The sequence below is a fragment of the Rousettus aegyptiacus genome, unplaced genomic scaffold, assembly GCF_014176215.1.
Source record: "Rousettus aegyptiacus isolate mRouAeg1 unplaced genomic scaffold, mRouAeg1.p scaffold_m13_p_4, whole genome shotgun sequence".
In the NCBI taxonomy this organism is placed as follows: Eukaryota; Metazoa; Chordata; class Mammalia; order Chiroptera; family Pteropodidae; genus Rousettus; species Rousettus aegyptiacus.
The window spans coordinates 51,809,040-51,827,859 of NW_023416307.1; the positions used below are offsets into that span (position 1 = coordinate 51,809,040).

General features: G+C 39.5%; 1 protein-coding gene across 20 annotated transcripts in view; it reads right to left on the bottom strand.

Annotated features, from left to right (window-relative positions):
- KALRN (kalirin RhoGEF kinase) overlaps positions 1 to 18,820 on the bottom strand; it is a 592,295-nt gene that overhangs the window by 68,738 nt on the left and 504,737 nt on the right. For all 20 annotated transcript variants that reach the window (XM_036219576.1, XM_036219573.1, XM_036219571.1 and 17 more), the window contains one exon: positions 377 to 660. In XM_036219576.1, coding sequence (XP_036075469.1) covers positions 377 to 660 — 284 coding nt within the window. The remainder of the gene's footprint in view (positions 1 to 376; positions 661 to 18,820) is intronic.

The following is an 18,820-nucleotide window of genomic DNA, read 5'->3' on the forward strand; positions in this document are numbered from 1 at the left end:
TAATCTCCCTGCACAGTATGCTGTTTTCCAAGTGAAATGGTCTCCATTCTTTTATGCTTATTCTGAAAAGGCCTAGCAGGTGTGGACATAGTCTTTAGTTAGCAGAGGCAGGGGAGCAAGTGACCAACTGGCTTCCTCTGGAGCCCAATCTGGCAAAATGGTTTCTGTCTGCTGGATATTCTAGGTGCTAGTCAGTCCCAAATAAAACTGACAAGGTCTTGAGAATACAAAGAACTCAAGGCTCAAGAAGGTATAATACTGGGGACTAGAGACTGTTCAGTTTACTACACCCATGGAAAGATGCCTCACAGGGTTCCTGGAAAGATGTGTGTCAGAAGTCCTTCCTGATGGAAGGCTCCAGGCCACATGCAAGTACCTCATCAGCACTGTCTCCTTGAGGGGTCGTCTCGTCCCCAGGCTTGGGCGTTCCTAGGTCAAAGCTCTTTCGACCATCACGAACTTTCTTCTGCTTCTTGAGGTTCCCATCTGCCTTCCCGCTGTTCAGCCGGCGCACAGGACTCGTCAGCCACTTCTTAAGTGTGTTGGTGGAGCGCTTGGGGCCAGGGGAGCTGTGGATGGAATTCAGGGAGGGCTGAGCCTGCAGGTTGGCCACTGATTCGGACTTGCCTCCATTTTCACTTGATGAATGAGAGTATCCATCTGAGGGAAAAGAACAGACAGATGTAGCCATGTCAGAGGCAGTTTTGGTGCCTGCTAGCCTGGGAGGAAGAAAGCTCTGTCCTCAGGACGCTAGAACACAAAGCAGAATGTCAAGGCCTGCTGCAGACCCCAGTCAAGAAACCCTCTCTAGAACAGCAGTAATAGCCAACACTCAATTTTCAAAGTGCAAGGCACCTTCCCAGGTGTTGTGGATACAGGAGTGGCGAGAAGACAGACTCCTGCCTTCATGGAAACAATCGAGATCCTAAGCAAGAATTTCCAACCAACGAGAATGTCACAGAGCATGTCTTAGTGTATTCTAAAGATATATGAGTCACAGAGTTTATTTTCATAGGCCCTTTACCTAGCTACACACACACACACACACACACACACACACACACACACACACTCAGCAGCAGCAGCAGTGAGAAAGACAAGAGTGAAAGAGCAAGACAGAGGATGCGAAGTAAAGATAAATTCACACAGCAGTATGTGATTAATGCCAAAGGACTGGTATGGACTCCAGACGATAAGGAAGCAGAGTTCAGAGGAGGCTCAGGTCAGTGTTGGTGGGATTGGTCTGCAAAAGTTTAATAGAAGGGATGTGTCTGACTAGAAGAGAATGGAGAAGGAATTCCAAAAGAAAGAGAGAGAGTGCAAACAAAAGCCCAGAGGCAGGAAAATTGAAGAGGTAACATAGCCCATGAGTAGACCCTTCGAATGAAATAAAGATGAACAGAGAAGAGAAACTGGATAGAAAGTTTAGTGAGGACATTTAATAATAAAGTAGAGGAGTGTAAACTTTATTGTGAGACTTTACTGAGATGAGATGATATAAAGGGGGTTTGTTTGGTTGTTTGTTTGTTTGTTTGTTAATACAGCATAGCCCTGGGAAGGAGGGATTAGAATACAGAAGGCCACATTAGGTCTGTGCACAGGAAGTGCAAAAGAATGAACGTGAGACATTTCAAAGCAATGTCTTTGGTACCATTAGTGTCTGGTTGAAAATCAAAGGTGAGTTGTCTCTCTGTACGCTGCTTCTTCTCATTACCAACATAGTCCTGGGATCATACTCGACTCCGTCGCCCCAGTGCCAGTTTGCATATTGATATTTAAACCTAATTCATAACTAGATTTTTAAACAAATTATAGCAGTGGCTTTTAACACCTACTCATCTCAAAGACCGAATTACCTTTTCCAATAATGACTTCATCCTAGACCTAGACTAGAGGTCTAATCTAGACCTGGAGGCCCCCTGGCCTGGAAAAAGAAGAAACAAAATCCTGAAAGGTGCATGAATGGTTTAGCCAAGGCGGCGCCGTCCCCAGCTTCCACGACAGTTTGATTATGAGGGCACCAAGCTTGACCCTGCAGGGACTTTCTTAGAGATTGCTAGAGTTTCTTAGATATTGCTTAGATAGTGCACATTTTAGACAATAACAGAATATTTGCATCTAGAAGCACAGACATTGAGCTCCTAAAGTCCCCTGGTATGAAGGGTAACTTACAGGGTTGCTCTGCTGAGAGAATATGTGGGGATCGACTCACTTGGTTGGCGTCCCTTTTAAAACGAGGTGTAATCTTATCTCAGAGAATTCCTTGCTGGCTGTGGTCTTGACTATGTTGACATTATTTCTGAAGTGTTTGGTATGGGTCAAACTCCTGTTCTCAGAAGCCTGGTGATAAACATCTCCCCAGCACTGGCAGTGTAACCAGGGCCTTTCTGTTATCTTTTTGCTGATAGGCTGCAGAAGCTTTTCATTCATTGGGCCCCTGTGATACCACATGGCTCTATTAAATCCAAGCCTTCAAAACTTAGATTTATCGGCACATATTGTGTCAGCAGAACTAGAGGCCCAGCCACATTAACTGTGCCTAATGTTACTAAGCAAGACCGATGACTGTCCAAGTTTTCTGTTCTGTGGCAAATCACGGCTTGGCTCTGAGAGTCACTATCATAAAATTTGAGTATTCTCTCATTGTCGATCTGGTTCTGCTTTGATGCACTCTGTACAAATTAACAGCAAGAGTACAAAGTCCAAATTAAAAATCAAGAGTAGTCTTAATTTTGTTGTTTCTGTGTAAACAATTAGGGCTATCAACAACAGTCCACATAAAAGAGAATTCAAGAGTTGGAAGCCACCTATGATTCATCATCTAGTTAGACTTGAGACGGAACTACTTCTAAATCACTTTGTTCCCTTGGTTTTTGTTTTTGTTTTTAAGTTTTAAAATGTAATTGACAAATAACATTGCATTAGTACAGAGTGTGCAACATAATGCTTTAATATATGTATAAGTATTGTGAAATGATTACTACAATAAGTTAGCATCAATTATCTTTTATAGTTGCCATTTTTTTCTTGCAATGACAACTTGTACTCAGTCATTCTGAATGCATGGTTACAAAAGAATGCGGCATTATTTAGTTTAGAAAGTTTGCACTTATTAGCCTAGTACTACTTCAAAGAATGGCTGGCAGGTTGTGCTCTTTGGAAGATGGCTGAAATTAACTGTGTGAGAATTTATTCTAGTACCTTTCCTGACAAAACAGTTAAGTGACTGATTTGTAACAACTTTGATAATAATACTGTTATCTCATCAAACCTTTCTAAGCTGAGGTTGGTGTTATTTTATTCTGGTCTTAGGAAACAGAAAATCAGAGTACTTCAGAAAATCAAGGCTCACAGTTTCTAAGTGGTAGAGAGACAAGACTTAAACTGAGTCTCACCCCACTGGACATATATCTTATCTTATTCCTATACTTGTGTTCACTCCATACAGTCCTTTACCCTCTACAATTACTGCAAAAAGGAGCATGGAGTAGCTAGTCAATGCAACATTTCAAATATATATTTATATGTAATTTATATGAGTTATAAAATTTCAATACTGAAAATAATCTCAGTCTCACTAATTTTACAGAGAAGACAATGAGAGTTTCTATACGGGAAATCCACTATCACAAATGAGGTGGTAACAAAGCTAGGACCAAATCTAGATATCTCTATATCTGCTCCAGGACTTTAAGTCAATGCTTGCTCTTCAGCCTTGAGGTGAAGAAACAGCCCTTTAGACTGACAACTGGTTTTAAGCCACTGGGAAGACAAATGTGTCCCTTGACACTGTAGGTAATAAAGTTCCACAGATGTTCTGGTATGTACCACTTGCCTTTCTAGATCAGAAAAAAAAAAAATCATATTTTGCAGCTAATTTTATTATAAAATATTTTCAAAATATAAAAAAAAGAAAAAAATTAAACATCCATGTACCCACAACGTAGATATGATACATGTAAATATTTTTCCATATTTGCTTCACATTTTTATACAAGAAAAGATCATAGATATAGTTGAAGCCTTTTTTTTTTTTTTTTTTTTTTTGCTCATTTGCAATCCTGTTCTCCACTTTGCCTTCTCAGAGTTAAATTATCTTCTGAAGTTGGTATGCATCTTTCCCATCCATGTTGTTAGCCACTTACTGTGTATGCAAATATATTATTATGTTTTATATCTCATGTAATTATCATAATATAGGTATCGCTTTGCAACTTGCTCATTTATTCAAAATTATTTCAGATTTATCAATGTTCATACATATAGATCTAGTTCATTCATTTTAATTGTTGAATAATATTCTTTTTTAGGACATACCATGATGTTTGTAATACATTTTCCTAACAACAGATATTTAGGTTGTCACACACACACACAGAGCCACACAGAGTAATTTTAAGCAATTCTGTACAGGTCTCTTTGCATATGTGTGAGATTCTTCTAGAACAGTTCTTTCCAAACTACCTGTGGTAAGGGACCCATTTTTCTTATTTCTAATCTGTTTTGGACCAATACTTTTATAAAATACAAAGTCACACTCTTGGATATCATAGAAATGTCAAATTGCTATAAAAGCTTCTAAATACTTACTCCCATTTTCTTATCTCACTGTGGATTGGTTAACAAATAGTTCACAAACCTTTACTATCTGCAAATCCCACACTGAATAGCACCACTCTGAACTCCACAGCATTTAAAGCATACACGCAAGGTGGAGTTGCTGGGTTCAGGGAATGCACGTCATCAGCTTAACTAGGTGTCGTCACATTGCTCTCTGATTTACTACCAACAACCCTGTGCAAACGTTCTCATCTTTCTGTGTTCTCCTCAATGCTTAACTATGTACATTAGTATATAATTTTCCTCTGGAAGAATGAAATGTGCTCTTTCTAACCAAAAGCACATACTTCAAGGAAGTAAACTGAGGTGAATGTAGAACGCTTTAATAAGAAATGAAAAGGTATAAACCAGTGCCTCTAAATCAATAGGAACTACATCCTATAGCTGGTATCCGGTGCAACAGGAGAAACTGGAAAGCTGGCAGGGTAATCCATGAGGCTGAATGTCCCGCTTCATAGACTGACTGGCATAAACTTACCTACTTGGACATGGGAATATAATGATACTAACAAAATCAAGAAAATCTAAATAAGCCAACAAACAACAAACTCTTATCCATCAGCAGACTTTCATACTATTTTTTCATTCTTACTTCCTTCAATTCCCAAGCCACCCCTCGAAATTACCCAGTTTCTTCCTTAATACCTAAGCAAAGAAGACATGCTACATGGCCACAGAGCATGTTCCAACGCTTAACCAAAGGCTAGAAAATTCTTGACGCCGACACTCATCTGTTAATGATGTTTTATTGAAATGGATTAGAAGAGAGGCTCTGATAGTACAATTTTCCTGTCATGCTTATATAATCCAAGAACAACGTACTGGTGCCTACTGAGCAGATTGCAACACAGAGATGACCAGGGTTATGGACTTGCTCTGTCTGTCACTAACCTGCTAGGCAGCACTGGACAGAGACCGTAGCCTCTGTCTCTTCCTCAACAAAATGGACAGATTAGACAAGATGCATTCAAAGCCTGGCTCCACTACTAATGAGCTGTGTAACTCTATGCCAGTTACCTAGCCTTTCTACATTTTGGTTTCCTCATCAGTAAAGTTAATATTAGTATTGATCCTACAGGGTTGTTATTAGGATTAAGGCGTTAATATTTGTAAATTGCTAAGAACATCTTAGACCCATCTGAAGCACCATCTAAGCTAAATAAAAATCAATAAAACTGTGAAAGTCTCCCCTCCTTCCATGGCTGTGATTTTATTCTGTATGTCCCTTCATTCCATCTGTATGTTCCTCTAAATGCTAGATTAGCTAATTTAAGGCCATTTTTAGCTTCAAAGTTTTATGCATCATGAAAGCAAAGAAAACAATGCTGTGTCATTCTCTCTCTCCACTTCAGGTGACCACTCCTATGACCAATGCCTGATATCTCCTCTGGTGAATGATGTCACATCCTTGGACAAAGAGGCCATTGTTGTCCTCCTCCTCCACCATTTGGAAGTCTAAGTAGCACGAGCTTTTCCCTGCAAATGACATCTACAGTGTCATCTGTAGATAAGGGTATCTATAGAATGGGAATTCCGGCTGGGTTTTATGACAAGGCAATTAAACAACTGATGAGATTAGCATCTCAGATACTATCCTGGGGTTAGAATAAATAGGTCAATGTTATCAACCTAAGCTCTAGGGCAAGGGCTTCAGGATTTCAGGGTTTTCTTCTTCTTCTTTGTTTTGTTATTTAATCATAGCAGCATGCTTCCAAGCAGTGCAGGAGATGAGAACTGTCATCTGCTTGACATGAAGATGAAAGAAAAGTAGAATAAAGCCCATGAGAGTCTGTTTGCTGAACACATCCTAACAAGTCCACTGTCTATGTTGAATACTGTCCTTCTTTTACTTGGGTAGCCCTTCATTACCAATCAAAATAGAAGATTTTTGTGTACAAAGAAGATTTTGGGGTAGTAATTGAATATATTAGAAATCTGTTATTTCTAAATACAGCTCTTTTATAAACTTAATTTCCTTTTAACAAAGTTTCAACTCGTATTTATTTCACTTTTATTTCACTTAAAAAAAAGCTTCAACCCATTTTGGTCTAGTGTAAAATTTGCAAAACTATTTTGAAAACAAAATACATTGTGTACAAGTCATCAGAGAATACAAATTTATAACATGACACACGGCTTACGGCTGCATCCCCAGGATCGTCATCCACTATTTTTCTAATCACAAAATATTGATTCAGATTTCTTCCACTGACCTTAAAGTAAGCTGAAAGTAAAGAAAGACTATAGCTCCTAGACAAAAAGAGAAGAGAGTTCTATTAGTTTTGTGGATTTAGTATTCCTAAAGGCCAGGAACAGTGTCCTTGAAAGAAATGGGCTGGGACCCCAGAAAGCATGCATACACGCAGGTGCCATCCATGGTTTAAGTGGATCATGAGCACCCTGGAAGCATAACTCACTGAGCTGTCCTACCATTTACACTGTTTTAAAGTGCATGACTCAAGACTGAAAAACTCATTTTCCATCTATCCTTCTGGAGTTCCGTGATGATATTCAATCGTACCCCAAAGGCATGTCTTTCATGAATTGTATTGCGTACCTGCTAAAAGATATGGGGTCTTCTTGTTCCAGACGAAAAATACTTGTCTTATCTAGATGGTTAGTGAGTCTATAAATGTACCCCTGGTATTTATCATTTTACTGTAGTGGAAGCTTTGAGTCCAATGGCCAAAATCAGAAGAAATCACTACATATTTACTAGATATTTACAGAACAGTCCTTCAATCTCCTGTTCTTTTGTCTTACTTTAGCTCCGACGATACAGGAGTAATTGTGAGCTCATCCTTATTGTTTCCCATAGCTAACTGTATCAGGCAAATGCATTTCAATACATCTATCTGAAAATATTGTATGCCTAAATATTGCTGTTTTCTTTGGCTTTCTATAAATAACTGACTTCACATAAAAATTATTGAAGTATTTATACATTTTTTTCATACTGGAAATTGCGCATCTAAAGAAGGGCATATAATGGGAAGGTAGAGGGTGAAAATTCTCAGGACCATAAATATATAAATCTAATGGTTTGTAAACATGGACAGCACAAAATCTACAGTAAGTATTAATATATCCTTCATGGCATAAGACAATGGCTCTGGCAGATCTTTTAGTGAAATGCTTGTGAACGTCGATCTCCTGGTTGCATATTCAGCTGAGGTCCCAAGGCTATGTACCACCAGATTCTGGCATGGCTGGCTTCCCAGCAAAGCATTTGGTTGGTCATCTTGGAATCTGGGCCACTTGGTGCCAGAGGATGAAGAAAGCTGGTATGGAGACAGCAGTAGGACATGGAGAAGGGGAGGAATCAACTTTGTCCAGAAACACTGTTTCCTAATACTAGGAAACTTACGGTGTACTATGCCATAGCTTTTACATGCTTAGTTTAGGAATTTCTTCTTCAATGAGTCCTTTGCCAACACATCATTCTTTACCTCACCAATTTTTTCTCTCTCTCTCTCTCTCTCTCTCACACACACACACACACACACACACATTTTTAAACATCTAATTCCCTATGGATTTGGAACATCTATGTCTAATTTTTCCCATAAACCTAAGTACAAAATGAAGGACCACTATGAGCCATAAAAGCACACTATATTGGACTATATCTTAGTTCATTTCTATGTATTGGTCCCCTTTTCTTCCTTATACTGCTGTTCCTATCCTGGTAGAATACACAAAGATGATTCCAAATCCAGTGGCATCCACATAGGAAAGGAATCCTTTTTATTTTTAAAGCCCATTGGGACATTAGCTTTTAATATAAGGTCTTCTCCAACAGACCAAACCATCACTACAGAGGTAAAAAGTACCTCTGACTTCAATCTAGATGAACCTTTGGGAATTCTGTTTTAATTCAATCCAGATCTCCTTCAACTACTGCAAGCTCCTTCATTGCCTCCCCCTCTCCTTCCCCTGACCCCTAACTTCTGTCAGGATGTCACTGGATGCAGAGGGGAAAATGATAAAGTTTCCAACTACTTGTTCTTAGGGTCCCCTTGGCCTCATTTTCCCCTGTGTAATCTTCTCTCTGAGCCAGAGACAGAGAGAGGAGAGCCCTCAAAGGGCACCGAGTCCCCCCACACAGGTAAGCACATCCTCAACACTCAAGGCCATTGCTGTGACATATAATCATGATGACCCACTTGATTCACTACCACTCTATAGGTGCCTTTGGAAGGCAAAGGCTAAAACATTGTCTCTGTCTCTCTCTATTTTACTATCACTCTCTCTATATTCCAGGGGTAGATTGTGAAGCTTGACATATCAGATCAAAAGTCAGTGAGAACTGCTCTACTGCTTTTCCATGAGTAAATTTTCTAAATATCATTTCCATCTATATACCCACTTCATTCTCCCAGACCAGTTCACAGACTCTGGAGAGGGAATGCACGTTTCTTACAAGTGTGGAATAGAGAACTCTCCTCAAAGGCTTCTAAACCATTCAAAACATAACCACCAAAAGAACATGGTGAAACTCCACAAGTTCCAACTGATAAAAGGACATGCCAATTAGTTAAAAACCTAAATACACATTTTTATTTAAGAAATGGTTTCTACTTGTGACGGGGCAACAAGAATTAGTGGATAACCAGGAACTGAGGTCCCCTGAGATCTGCTTTCATCTGTAAAGGGACCACGAGCACGTGGAAGTCATTCAATCATGACACATGGTACCTGCCAAGTTCCAAGGCTGCAGGTAGGCATCTTCTGGCTTCATATCTTCACATGCAGCCCTCTCATGCTCCATACCTGGCAGGTAAGCCAGATTTCCCTGGTAAAATAGGGCTACTCCTGAGTCTAGGATATATCTATACCCGAGTTTTTTCCTAGGCCTTCAAATAAGCCCTCAGGTAGATTAAACGAGCTCCCTAAAACAGTTTACCCTATTAACTTACATAGTAACATTTTCTACTTTTCTTTTCAGATCCTGTGAGTGTAAACAAGTTCAACGCTAGTAATATTCACCAACCCTCAAAATAACATTATACAATTTATTGTATAGAACTGAATACTCTCTCAGAGAATGACCAAGGCTACCTGTTAGCTTTTCTCTTCTACAAGCAAGCAGATTCTTCATTCACAAAGATTTCTACACCGATACTTTTTTTTCCCATTCCTATTGCCACTGCCCTAATTCAGATCTTTTAGATCTAGGTGCTTTAACTATATAACAGCCTCTAAATTGGTCTCTCTGTATCCAGTCTTCTCCTCTTATCTATTCGACCTATCTCTGCTACCAGAACAACTACATTGTTTCATGCAAGCCACTGTTCAAAATCTGATCAGTAAAATCTAACTTGTCAGCCTGCCATTTAAGGCACTCCATGATCAGACCTGAGTTTACCTTTCCAGCTCTATGGGTTTCCATTCTTTGATAATCCAAGGATCTGAGAGAGTGGTCCCCAGGCCAGCAATGTAAACACCATCTGTGACCTTGTTAGAAATGCAAATTCTTGGTTTCCACTCCAGAAGTTCTGGATGAGAAAATAGCCCAGTACTCTGTGTTTCAATCTGTCCTCCAAGTACTTTCGATGTATGCTAAAGTTTGAACATGACCATTCTATATGAACCCTTGGTTTTAGTCTAATTACTTAGTTCACTACACCACCCATGTAGCATTCCTCATTGCTCCTCGCACCTACTAAAGCCTATCTAGGACTTCTTAGATGACTAAGCTCGGCATATTTTCCTCTTTTCTCTAAGAGCACCTCTGGTACCATTCATTTGGCACTGATAAATATCTGTTTATGTACTTAATCTCCCTAACTCTAAGTCCTTCAGGACAGAGATGTCCTCTATCTTTATATCCCCAGCATAAACTCTTTGGTCACAGAAGAGATCATTAAATGGCTGGTGATAAATAGCTAAGGCCAAAGAAAGAGAAATCATTGGAGTCTGACTATTTTTAGGCCCACAGACCCCTAAGAAAAGTAAATCTTGGTGAGGCACTCATCTCTTGAACTTAGCAACGTAATTATCAATATAGGCTGGTGCTTCCTGTTCCTTAAAATGTTCTCAGTGTCACCCAATTAAGATGGATTAAATGAAGTTACCTGTTTCCTTACTGCAGGACTTCTAACAGTGGTTCCCAACCTTTTTGGCACCAAGGAGTGGTGCTCCTATGAGAATTTACTGCCTGATGATCTGAGGTGGAGCTGAGGTGATGATGCTAGTGCTGGGGAGCGGCTGCAAATACAGATGAAGCTTTGCTCGCTTGCCCGCCGCTCATCTCCTGTTGTGTGGCCTGGGTCCTAAAAGGCCACAGACCAGCAGGCCATGAACCAGAACTGGTCCATGGCCCAGGGGTTGGGGACTCCTGTTCTAGGAAACTTTAAATGCTAATTAACATAATCATGTAGATGATGACTCTCCAAAGAGAACATATGGCATTTACCCAATTCTATTTATATGTTGTAGAAAAGTGTGGCTAGCACGATCTTGACTATTATTCCACCTCTGTCTGGAATACAAAAAGTGATCTGATTCCTGAGGATGGTAATCTGATAGCCACATTGCCAAACTCAAAACCTCTTATGATCACCAAAGTGGAAGATAAGTTACAGTGCAGTCCAGTTATTTTTGGTATAGGCATTATCATATCAGAGTCTACACAGAAGCCAGCAGGAAGCCTGACCTGGATTCCACTTACAATGTGCCCTTCAGTAGTAACCTTAACCAAAGGTGACCATGCCAGGCTTAATTACAGAGGCAGGGGAAAGGAGTTAAGCAGGGTGATGCTGGAAAGTTTAGGACTGTAATTAAGCACTACTTAACTGAAAACAGTGCAATGGAAATTCTCCTAGGGAACCTGGGAGAAGGAGGAGGAGGAGGAAACTGCATGTCTGGAGGCAAAAACAGGTGGCTGGTGATCAACAACCATTTTTAGCATCCTTTTTCTGACAAACTACATTTTTGTGTGTGTGTCTGGGGTGAGAAAGTAAGTGTTGAGGCTTAGGGTCTGCTGGACTTAAGGTAGTTTGACACTCTGCAGTCTTGCCCAGCTCTGTTTCTCCAAAGCATCATGCTAAGCAAATTTTCCTCTAAGTCCTTGCTACCTGGCTTGGAACAAAGCAGCAGCAAACAAGCTATGTTCATTCTGGGCCTCCTAGTCAAGTGCAATCCCCCATTCCGCATTTCTCTACTCTGTGTTCTTCATACAACATAGCCCTCATGGTCCTCCTGCTTCCTCAAACTCAGAGCACAGAGCCACACTAAGGGTACACATGGCTAGGAAAACCCACTGCCTGGTCAGCCTGGCGATGAGATTCACAAGTGTGATCATTTCTTTATAATTTTTACTTTAACATAATCTCAGATTTAGAGAAAAGTTGCAAGACTAGTACAAATAATTCCTATACACCCTTCACCCAGATCTCTCAAATGTTAATGTTTTATCGTTTGTTTTTTCTTTTCTCTATTTCACTTAGTTGCTCTTGCTCTTTTTGAACTATATAAGTTACAGAGAAGATTGCCCCTTATCCCTGAAGATTTCAGTGTGTTTCCTAAAAACAAGAGTGTTCTCTTATATAAGCACAGTACAATCAGCAAAATCAGGAATTTAACATTGATACTCTATTCAAATGTTACCAATTGTTCAAATAATGTCCTTTAGAGCAAAAGGTCATGTCTTTCATGACTTGGACATCTTTATAAGTTCATAGTAGTTATTTTGTAGAATGTCCCTCAAATTGGGTTTGCTGAATGTCTCCTTATGATTAGGTTTAGAGTGTGCATTTTCGGTAGGAATAACCCTGAAAACGATATGCCATGTGAGGAGACAGATACTATCCATGTGATCCAATTCTAGTGATGTTAACTTTGATTTTCTGGTTAAGATGGTTTCTGTCACTGGCACAATTTTCTAATCCATCAAGTTAAACTGCATATACCCTTAGTCCTAATGTTTTAAGATTCTGGTACAAGTCAACTGTAAATGATGTGTGAACACAATTTCCTTGTAAAATATCCAATTCTATTCATAAAATAATTTCTCGATCACAAAAATGAAAGGAGAATAACTTCCCGCTCCATTGGAAATAGAATGAACAATGTGTAATGAAAATGGTGATTATGCTAAAAAGGCTAGAACTAAATTTTGTTAAAATTTTATAAGTTGTGCTTTGACATGCCATTTAAAGTTGATTGTAGCCTTGTGGACATACAAAACCAGTCAAGTTGAAGTTTCCACATGAAACTCATATTTCTAAAGGAGGATTCTAGTCTGGGGTCAGGTTTGTACCTAACCCATGAGTCCATTCTACAGATCTTGAAATTGTCACTAAAAATGGTGTTGGAAGTTTTGGGTGGGGAATAAAATTTTGGCTGGGTCTGTTAATAACATAATATGTTACTAATAGATATAGAAAGATCATCATGATAAAGAATGCTGATTGCTACAGAGTCTTCAGTATGGGAGCTGACCAGATGAAAAGGCTGGAGGTTGAAGAATAGAAACATAATTTTGAGATAGTTTCCCTATTTCACAAGTATCAAGTTTAAGAGTTAAAGGTGGGAGAAATGGTGAGCAGGTGAGAACAGATTAGTGAGAAACTTAGAAGCTCAAATGCTGGCCTCTAGTCTAGAAAACACTAAATGAGATTCCTTAACTGTTCTAGCAAATAATAAGCCTTGGGTACATGAAGAGCTGGACAGAGAGGCTGGGTTGGATGATACCTCCAGACTCTAGAAAGGCCACTTCCTAATTATACCCTGCATGTTATCTGCATAATTGGGACCAGAAATTCTCCTTAGCAAGTATCCTCTGCTTCTGAGGCAGGTAAGACAAGTGGATACCTTGTCCTCTAGCCATGAGCTGATTTTTATGACAGCACTATTTCAACTTTCTTTCAGTCAAGAGAAATATTCAAATTGTCCACTGGGCTGCTAGGACATAGGGTTCTTATTCACCTAGGGAAGGGTCGAAAGTCAGATGTCTTTGGAGGGGACCAATAAATAAGATGAACATGAGAAGACTTTCAATATAGAACAATTGAGAGAGGCATGGAGTGGCAAAATAGAAAGTGTAGGTTGGCTAAGGACACCCACATTCATATTTTAAAAAAGGGCTTAAATGCTCTGCTGCCAAATACTACAAATCTGGAACTAAAGGCTCAAGGGCTGCTACTTAGCCATGCTTGCCCAACGGTGACAAGGCCATCTCCTCTTTACTAGAGCTGAAATCCCCAGCTTCAAGATGAGGAATGATTAGGATGGGATATCATCCAGCATCACAGATATACCTGGAGATATCCTTTGCAGAAAAGATACACAAGACTATGTTCATAAAAGTAGCTCTTAGAAGACTGCCTAGATAGACCCTGCCACATTAGGATGGCTCTTTATTATTTAATTGCTGGGTCCTATAGGCTCAATTTAGATAACACTTATGTTTGAAGATACTATGTTATTATTCATCCATTCAACAAATGCCTACTGAGTGCTAGCTATGTGCCAGGTGCTGCTCCTAGTGCCGAGCTGGAGAACTAGAGATAAAGTCCCTGACATTAGGAAGTTGACATTGTAGTTGGGGTGGGGATGGGGTCAGATAATAAACTAATGAATAAGTTAGAAAATTTCCAATACTGTCAAACAGTAATTAAAGAATTAAACTAGTTCATGGGCTGGAGAGGGCCTGGATAATTTCTTCAGTGAGCAGTTGGTGACAGTCTCTCTGAGAAGCTGAGAACTAAATGATAAGAAGGGTCCAGCCATGTAAAGATGAGGATAAGGCCTTCTGCCAAGGGCACAGCCTGTGTGGAAATCCTAAGGCAGAAATGAGTTTGGGATGTTCAAGTTACTGAAAGGGAGTTTTTGTGTTTGGACCATGGCTGGTGGGTGGAGGGACATAAAGTAAAATTGGAAAGGTAAGCAGTGGTCAGACTCAGAGCCTTGCGGACCATGGCAGGGAGCTGGACCTTCATCCTAAGTACATGGGAGACCACTAGAAAGTTTTCAAAGAGGTTGGGGTGAGGGACAGGTGATGGGATATGATTTTACTTTGACAATCTAATTTTTGACTGGTCCATGTTCTATATCCTAATAAATTTCTCCTGAAGTAAATCATCTTTCTACTAAGAACTACCTTTTCTTCTGAAGGATTTGGGAAGAAGCATCTTACAAATGTGGATAAATGGGAGACATCAAGCCAAATCTGGTCTCTGAACAAAATACTCCATATTCGGCTCTCACACATAAGGCCATCCCATTCCTTCCTATTATCAGCGTGTGTTTCCAAAACCTATGTGTCACCTCATCTCTCAACTATGTTCTTCTTGCTGTATTCTAAGGCATACCGATACAGTTTTAGGTGGCTTTATCAATGAGATATGCTCCCACCTCTGATACTGCTGATTTCTCTGCTTAGAAAGTTCTCCCTCCAGATCCCACACAGCTCATTTCCTCCCTGCCTTCCCAGTACAGTCTCCTGGGACTACTCTGTTTAAAACTACAACATCCCACCATCTACGCTGACATTTCTTATTCCCTTCTCTTTTTATTTCTCCTATAACACTTATCACCATTTAGCCAACTGTATTAATCTTGTCCTTTTATTTTCTGTATTCTGATGTTTTGATATTTGGGGCCTTGCTGACTTTGGAGGGACAGCTCCTCCCAGAGCTAGCTAGTTCTTAGAAACAGCAAACAACTCAACTGCAATGATGCCTTTCATGTGCAAACCCACTAATTCAGAGCCCAGACCCCAACTATCTTTATTGGGCTCTGCATTTGGGGCCACTCTCCACCTGCCCTAATCACTCTAGGGCCAAGTCCCAAACAGCTAGGGATAGCCCCTCCACTCCAGAGGCTGCTGACATTATTCAAACCAGCAAACTCTACACCTGATTGCCTTGACTTGCCTTGAAAAGGCTGTAACCCACTAGTTCCTTTTCTCTCTCTCTCTCTTCATACAACCAGCCATAGTGTTTTCTCCTATGGCTCTGTGTGGTATGCTCCCTCCTCTTGGGAATGTGAATAATGGATTATCTTTTCAGTGACAATCATCTCCTGATCTGTTGGCTTTATTAAACCTCAAGATGTTCTATTACAATACTACCTTTAAAAATACCTGCTATGGAATTTATTATTTGTCTCTCCTACTCCTCTTACTAGAATTTAAGGTTCTTGAGGGCAGAGAATTTTTGTCCACTTTTGTTCACTGTTGTGTTTCTAGCACCTAGAAAACTGCATGACAGAGTGAGATAAAATGCTCAAAAAACATTTGCTGGAAAAAGATTTCATTAAAAATGCTCAATAAAGATGTTCTAAATAGTAAATAAATAAAAAGGAAGCCAAGGTGCCTGTTTGTGCATGGATAAATACAGAGCCAAGTGGTAAACTGAAACAGACCTTGGGATTTGAAATCAGGCTCCATCTCTTCATTTTTCTGAACCTTGGTTTCCTCATCTATAAAATGGGGATAACTGGCCTCTGAGATAATGATAATACTTAAAGTAATAGTGAAGGGTTATTATATGACAATAAACAGCAATGACAATAGTGACTGTTGAATAACAACAACCAGTCTTGTGTTGTAATATGGTATCTCACGGGGCCCAAAGATCTGGCTGGGAGTCAGCTTACTTATGCGGCAGCATCAGACAGCTGTGCTTTGAGTCATCTACCAAGTGAGCTCTCTCGCATTTTCCTGCAGAGAATAGGAGTAAAGGGAGAAGGTGCTACCTTCCTCTGAGCGCCACCCAGTACTCCCGTCTATAGCCTGCAGCTCCTTGTCAGTCACGGACACAGAAGCTGATTCCAGCAGGTGAAAACACTACATGCACTCACAGACGTGCAAAATAAGAGCCAACAGTCAGTAAGCAGCATGCCACAGTTAGAACTTCCATGAACTCAAGTCCCAGACCCCAGAACTATCAGACTCACATTAGAAAAGAGGATTTATCTGGTTCATAAACTCTACCACCCATTTCTTACTCCAAAGTTAAAGTATTTCGTGACCTTGACAACTAAAAATACGTAGATGAACAGGAGCACTTAATAAAGAGTCAAGCTTTCAAACACAAGACATAGTGAATAATAGGGAAAAAAGAGAAGAAAATGAAAAGTTTCTGTAATCCGACTACCACATGATAATTATACCTAAAATGCTTCAGAACACTTTCCTCATCAAGTGTGCAGAGAGGAGCATATTGGTTGAATGAATAAACTAAAACTTAAGCCCAGATGACCTTTCTTTAGTCACTGTCCCTTTGGCCATGTCTCAGGGTTCCAGGCAGCCTGAATGCTGCTTGGGCACCTTTCATGACACAGTAAAGAGCACACTGGGCCACAACGTGAACCCCAGGTGAGGAGTCTAGTTTTACTGTTAACCTGCAGCTTGGTTTTAGGCAAATCCTGGTCCTGCTGGGTTTCGATTTACCAATCTGTCAAATGGAAGAACAACTCTAGATCATCTTTCACCATTAAAACTCAGAGATTTCGAAAAGTGTTAATTTGTATTCTAAGCTGACTTTTAGATGCCATTATTCCAAGGGAGAAGGAACATTTCAAATCCTGCCCTTTGGCTCCAATTCTCCTATAGGCCTGCAGCAGAGAAGACAGCTTCTAAAAATCAGAGTTAGAACCTGAGCTGGGAAGAAGCAAAAACATAAGGTCCATTGACTTCCAAAAGGGATGGGAGGAGGGGAGAGGGGATGCTGCATGGTTTCTGCAGACTTTCAGAGACCAGTCCTTGGGCCTGACTCAGCTGCCCTGCACTTACCACTGCTACTGGGTAGAGAGGGTGATGGCTCCGCCTGCAGATAACAGCCCCCCACGGCTCTTGAAAATCTGAGTCTTAAACTGTGAGAATGCATAATAAACATTTAAAGGTAGAATAAGAGACTATGAATTTGTAAAACTGTAGGGAACTGCTTAGAAACAACATGAAGTGAAGAAGGAGGATACAATCTTGAGTATAATACTGAACCAGCTGTGCTAAATACATACATATATATATGTAAATATACACACATATATGTACAGAAAAAAAGACTGAGCAATAAATAAACAGAAGATATTTAGGATTATAGGTGGCATATTTTCCTTAATTTTTTTCCTGCTATAAATATATATTACTTTAAAACTTATGTGCATAAGTACACACTCATGAAATTTCAAACAATACCTTAGATGATTTTAGGGTAAAATGTCTGCCATCTCTCCAATTCCTTCTCAGCTACTCCCCCATAACTCAATCCCACCTATCTAGAGGTAACCATAGCTGCTCGATGTGTAACTCTCAAATCATTTTCCACATATCTCTCTCTCTCTCTCTCTCTCTCTCTCTCTCTCTCTCTCTCTCTCTCTCTCTCTCTCTCTCACACACACACACACACACACACACACACACACGGTCTGTTCTTGCACGAAGCAGTTCATGGTATATAGTTGAATGTTTCTATACACTTTTTCACTTAACAAACACAAAATCTACCCATATCTGTATTTTCTTTTTATGGTTGCATAGTATTCCACCATAAAACTATATTATAACTATTGTCCTATTGAAAATAATGCTGGTGTCCATCTTCTTGTTAGCTATTACAAAAACTGCCACTAGAACATCCTGGGACAAATGGAGAATTCTTTTAGGGCATGCTCCTAGAAGCATGTCAAAACACATATATTTTTAATCTCTATAGATCTACTAAATGTCCTTCTAGAAAGAATATGTCAATTAATATTTCCACCAGTGTATGGCTATCTATTTTTTCATCTCCTTACCAAAAATTCTAATAGAAAGGGTAAAAATTATCTTATTTTTATTTGCATTTCTCTGATTACTACTGATATTATCTTTTCAAAAGTTTATTGTTTTTTTTTTTAAAGTCATGATTCTTTGTAACTTTTGCCCATTTTCCTGTTGGTTTGTTGACTTTCTCTTATTGATTTATAAGAATTCTTTATATATTCCAGATAGTAATCTGTTGTCAATTATGTAGGTTGAAAGTCTTTTCTCTCAGTCTATCACTTGTCTTAACTTCCTTTATAGTGTCTTTTACATTTGCCTGATACCCATCTAAAAATCATTTTTATGTATGATGTTATTTGGGGACATAATTTAACTCACTTTATTGTCAGGAAAAAGATTTTAAAGTAGAAACTTCAAAGAACCTTTGTTATATATCTATCTTATATGCTTTCCACATTTTATAAATCAAAAATATGCAATTTTTTT